At 30.9% G+C, this 6,177-nt stretch overlaps 1 protein-coding gene across 3 annotated transcripts in view; it reads right to left on the bottom strand.

Annotated features, from left to right (window-relative positions):
* Positions 1-371: 371 nt before the first annotated feature.
* Positions 372-6,177, bottom strand: part of LOC107849723 (protein DETOXIFICATION 21) — an 18,017-nt gene continuing 12,211 nt past the window's right edge. For all 3 annotated transcript variants that reach the window (XM_047409685.1, XM_047409686.1, XM_047409683.1), the window contains exons 7-9: positions 1,986-2,104; positions 1,199-1,285; positions 372-1,116 (exon numbers count right to left, since the gene is read on the bottom strand). In XM_047409685.1, coding sequence (XP_047265641.1) covers positions 1,036-1,116; positions 1,199-1,285; positions 1,986-2,104 — 287 coding nt within the window. In that variant the 3' untranslated portion in view covers positions 372-1,035. The remainder of the gene's footprint in view (positions 1,117-1,198; positions 1,286-1,985; positions 2,105-6,177) is intronic.

Raw genomic sequence — 6,177 nt, 5'->3', positions numbered from 1 at the left:
CCGATAAATCGAATAGATTAAAATGTTATTGATTTATTGGTATTGGTTTAACGGTTTATAAACTGTTTTATAAACTTTTTATTGGGTTATCTGTTCAGTTTTCATTTTAAAGGTTTTAGTAAATGGTTAAAATGATAACCCAATAATATCATATTAAAATTATATTTATATTCGTAATTATATAATAGTGGCTTTAGATCTAAATACATACCTTATGGTCTTTTGAATTTTATAGTTGTCGTCTTTGTGGTTATAATTTATGTGGACTTTATGCATGAATACAGTATAGAATAAATAAAAATAAGAGAAAGTAAAAAAAAAAAAAAGATAGGGGAGTATTGTCTTATCTATTAAACCGAAAACTGAAGTGATAAAGACAAAAAATCAATCCACCCAAAATCGATAATAAATATCTTAGTGATTTGGTTATCGGGTTAACATCTTTACAAATTGAAAATCGATAAACCAAACCGATAATATACAAAATCAAACTGAACAGACCGATGCACACCCCTAAACCTTACCATGCTGTGTAATTCATATATACTACATGACATGCGGCTTAGTTTATAAAAGACAAGCCTGGTTCATGCTTTTGTAACTCAACAATCTTATGCACAAACAGAAATAATAGTTGATGCACATATTAAACCAACCTAGAGTTACTTCATACAATAAGAAGATTAATATAATAAACGCATAATACAAAAACACACACTCAAACTTAGCCTCAACCGACAAGTAAACACTCCTAACTCTAAGTATACATGTAGAGACACCTCAGCTTGCCTCCATTATGTTAATTGAACACTCCAATCTACAAAATGAACATTTAGACATCTCCAAATTTTATGTGTCGTGTCATCTTCGGGTTTCCACGAGACACAGTGGGAACACGTTGGAGTGTTTAGTTGCCAATTGAGATCAAGTTGAGGTATCTAGACATGCACTCTCAAAGTTAGGTTGATTGCTTAGCTGATGATGCTAAATTTAAATATTTATACATGTATTATTCCTATAAGAAGCTATTGCAAATTAGGCCCTTCTTTCTTGCAATGTAGAATTGTTATCATCTTCTACTGACCACCTTTTAACTCGTTGTTGAGCAAGTGTTACCTAAAAATATAAGTATAATTTGGTTAACTATAGGCAATTGCATGTTTAATCTAATTTCTATTTAAAGGGAATGCAAGAATACCTGTTTATCCCAATCAGTTTTGAAAGTAATAATAAGTAATACAATGGTTTGAACAAGTGTGCCAATCAACATTCCAATCCAAACCCCCTACAAAACAATTCCAAGAAAATAAAATTAGTAATGGAGAAATGGTTTATGTGCACAATATACGTCCAAATTGGTTAATAATATCAGAACCTGATAAATTGAACTAAATTAATTTACCTTTTACTCAACTCATAATGTTCATTTTAATATGCAATGGGATAAAGATCAAATCCTTTAATAATATGACTTAAGATTAGGGATTAACGAGCACATCATTACACAAAAGCAAATCGAAAAGACATAACACAAGAATATAATGAGGTTCAGTAAAACTTATAGAATTAGCAGAACAGGAAGACTAGCAATTTAGAGCTACTCCTCTAGTTTCAGTTTATGTGTCTTACTTTACTTCTTATACCATAAAAAAAAACACCTTTCTATATTTAGTAAGTTTTTACTTTCACCCTCATTTTTAACCTTTAGTGACACTCCCTCGTAGGAATGTCACAAGATGTTTCAATACCGTAAGATTCAAGTGATTTTTTATATGTTATGTTCACGTCTAGTTTAAGGCACAAGCTTCAAAATTCTTTTATATATTTTTTAATTCCATACTCAATCAAATTAAGACACATCATGAGATGAAAGGAATACCTATACGCATTTTAGCATAGGTACATCTAAATGAAAAAATCGAACAAACTTAAGACGCCGCTTATTTTTCAGTCAAATGACTAAGTAAAGGAGAATATGTACTTACTCCAACTTGTAATTGTAGAACATAACCAAGCAATACTCCAATAGGAATTCCAAGCAAGTAATAACATCCAATATTAACATATGCAACAATGCTTTGCCATCCAGCTCCAACAGCTACACCTATACATCATATAAAGGGATTTAACTTTGTACATATTAAGTCTGTCAAACGGGCCGGTTTGACCCAACCTGTCCCGGTCAGCTCCTGGGCTGTAGGGCTGTCGGTCCCGGGCTGGGCCAAAATTTATTTTGAGCCCGGTTATTTCGGCCCGAACCCAAACTAGTCCTAGCTCGCTGGTTAATCGGCCCAGCCCGATTTAGTTTTTTTTTTCTTAAATCTGGAAAAAGTAAATTGGGCCAACTAGCCGTTGGGCCCAACGGCTATATAGCCGTTTGGAGCCTCAAACGACTAGTAGGCCCAATTTTCTAAAAAAATAAAAAAAAAAATTGATTAAATCTTTTTTTTAAATCCAAAAAATTTCCTATAAATACCCTACACTTTCAAATCATTTTTCACACAATTTTCATTCTCTCAAATCTCATTCTCTCTCAAATATTCTATATATCTCCTAAAGTGCTCAATTTTATTTTTTAATTTTGCAATTACAAAGTACGAGTGGAAGTTTCTAAAGTCGCAACTTTTGGATACTTTCAAAATTTGGTATTGTCGTTCCATCTCTTACTTTAATTTTTAATTAGTGTATTAATTATTGAATATTTAATTTTATTATTTTTGTGTATTTTAAATTTTTTTAGTTTTATTTATATTATGGATAAATTAAGAAACATCGGTAAAAGTGTCAAAAAAATTGGTCTCGGAAGTGGTAGTGGTAGTAAAAAGCAAATTACTGGTGGTAAAGGTAGTTCAAGTAGTAGATATACCTGTGTGCCTCAGGTATCGCTTAGTCAACCTTTTGAGGAAAAAGTAGGTGTAGGTGCTTACGATATGGATTGTTTAGAAACTCAGAAAAATTACGGTATAGAAGAAGAAAATGAAATAGATGCGGTTAATTCAGATGAAGATGATAAAAATATTGGTGAGACACCAGCAGTAGGAAATGCTAATATTAGATCTGAATCGATTAATCGTCCTCCCCACCCCGTCCTCCCCGTGCCCCAAGAGCTCGTAGACCAATTAGTATTGCATGAAAATTTTTTACATGTATAGAAGGAGAAACTAAGGTGCAATGCAATATATGTCAACAAGTATATGAGCATAAAAGTGGAGGCAATCAAGGGGGTACGGGTATGTTAATGAGACACATAAGAGATAATCACCAAAGAGAGTTATTTATTGCACAAGGTGGTGAGGCTGTTGGTGGGCCAACACAAACTAGAATGGACCCAGCAACCTGTCAAGTAATTAAGAATTATAATAAATTGAGGGACTGGGAAGAAATAGCAAAAATGGTAGCTGTGGGTTGTTTGTCTTTCACTTTTCCTTCTTTGGATGCTTTTATTCATTATATTCAAGCAATTTATAATCCTATGTTTAATGGTATTCCTAGAAGTACTTGTCGGACCGATATTTTTAGATTTCATTCACAATATGTTTATTATTTATCTACATTATTAAAAAATATTCAATGTAGAATGACTCTAACTTCTGATCTTGATCGTGCTGCTAATAGAAATGATTATTTAACTATTACTTGTCACTGGATAGATAATAATTTTGTTATGCAAAAACGTATTCTAATTTTTTTGTATGATGAAGATCGTAGACATACTGGAGAATTTATTGTTGAATCTATTAGTAAAGTTGCAGAATTTTATGGTATTGAAAGAAAAGTTATATGTATTGCTTTTGATAATGCTTCTAACAACAACACTGCTATTGAAAAGTTAAAAAATGATCTCTCTCCACCGTTACCTGAAATATTTCATGTTAGGTATGCTTGTCATATATATAATTTAATTGTAAGAGATGGTCTTGAATTTTTTGAGTTTTATATTGAAAATATCTGGCTTGCTGTTGGCTTTATTCAAGGAAATAATCGGAAAAAAAAAATAGAGAATTTAAAGTTAAATGCGAATAAAATGGACTTACGCCGATCTTTATGCTTGAAGAATGTGATACTAGATGAAATGCTACGTATGATTATTTAAAAACTTGTCTTGCTTATAAAGTTCCTATTACATTGACTTTTAACCAATTTTGTGGTTCATTTGCTAATTCGGGTGAATGTATGCTAAATGATTCTGATTGGGCTGCAATTGATGATCTTGTTAAGTTTTTGAAAAAATTCTATATAGCTATGGTTGAATTTTTCGGTGCTTATTATCCTACTGTTTGTAATATTTTAGTATATTTAGTCGATATTTTTGGTTTACTCAAAGAATTTAAGAATAAAGAAGGTTACAAAGAAGTTGTTAGTGCTATGTTTACTAAATTTAAAAAATATTTTTTTTCGATTTCCCATATTTATTTGGTTGGTGCTATACTATGTGTCACTTTAATACTCTTATTTATTCTAACTTAGAGATAAATGTTAATAATGATTCTGAAGATGAAGAACAAGAACAACCAGATTTGTTTGCGTCTATGAGTGATGCGAAAAACAACAATAACAAGCCCAGTGTATTCCCACACAGTGGGGTATGGGGAGGGTAAAATGTACGCAGTCCATACCGCTACCCCTGAAGAAGTAGAGAGGTTGTTTCCGATAGTGATGTGAACATTTACTGAGAAAAATTATATAACCATTATGCCGATTTACTTGATGTAGCTGTACCGACAAATATCACTCCAACTGTCGTTCCTCATGCTCCCGAGGAGCCATCATCTTCTAAAAAAGCAGCACGCAGTGATTTTCCTGATCAATTTTATGATTTAAATGTTTGGAACAGCGTTGAGGCAGGAACTTACACAGCAACTTCTCGGGAAGAGCTTAAGTATTATCTTCGAAAGCCGGTAGAGGATTGTAAACGGCGGATCAACGCATTGAATTGGTGGAAGAATAATGAAAGACAATATCCTGTGATTTCAAGATTAGCTAGAGATATATTAAAAGTTCCAATGTCAACCATTGCAATGGAGAGCACTTTTAGTCAGGGGCGACAACAGCTTGGGGACAACCGCCACTCATTGGGAAGCAATGCTATGAATGTTCTAGTTTGCCTCAGAGATTGGATTATAGCGGAACGAAAAATCAAGGAATAGAGGTGGAGCCGAAAGACGAACAGAATCTTGAAGAAATTATAACTTCAAGGGAGAACTCAACACGATCAAATCCAATGCCTAGTTTTGCCCCCATTGATTTTGACTATCCTATGCCAGTTCCCGTTAATATTAACATGAATGAGTTGAAAAAAATGATACAAAATTTGTAAATTTTTCATTCATGTAAATTATAAATTTTGGATCATTTTGCAATCAATAAAATACAACATTCATTCACTCCTGACTTTATAATTTTTTTCATTTAAATTGAATTTCTAGTTTGAATTAAATACTTAGTTTTAATATATTACTAATTTACTATCAAACTTTACACTAAGTAATAGATAATTAAACATAACAAACATATATACACATAATGAAAAAATAAATTTCTTTTAAGTTCAAAACCTCAAGTATTATTATATTAAGTAACATATTTTCTATAGTCTCTAAATTATATATATTTAATAATTTAACGTATACATTTAGTGTATATAATTTGTATGTATATCGTTTCAACTTTCAAGTGATATTTTAAGTAGTTTATATTCTACATATATGTATACATATTTTTTATATATTAAAATAGTATATATTTAATGTGTATATGTTTTTAAAGTAGTACAATATGTAGTGTATATATGACTATATGTTATATGTGTATATATTTTCTAAAGTAGTATGTATATACTATATAGTGTATATATGTCGTATGCATATTATTTAAGTAGTACAAATATTGTATGGTGCGTATATATGTGTATATATTTACAATAGACTCTAAAATAGTATATATTTAACGTATACATGTGTATATATTTTCTAAAAGTAGTATGTATATAGTGTATATATGTTGTATGTATATTATTTAAAGTTGTAAATATATTGTATGGTACGTATATATGTGTATATATTTACAGTAGACTCTAAATAGAATATATTTAACGTATACATGTGTATATGTTTTCTAAAGTAGTATGTATATAGTGTATATATGCCGTATGTATATTCTTTAAAGTAGTACATATAT

Source organism: Capsicum annuum, chromosome 1, assembly GCF_002878395.1.
Source record: "Capsicum annuum cultivar UCD-10X-F1 chromosome 1, UCD10Xv1.1, whole genome shotgun sequence".
Taxonomy (NCBI): domain Eukaryota; kingdom Viridiplantae; phylum Streptophyta; class Magnoliopsida; order Solanales; family Solanaceae; genus Capsicum; species Capsicum annuum.
This window is presented reverse-complemented; position numbering and strand designations above follow the sequence as displayed.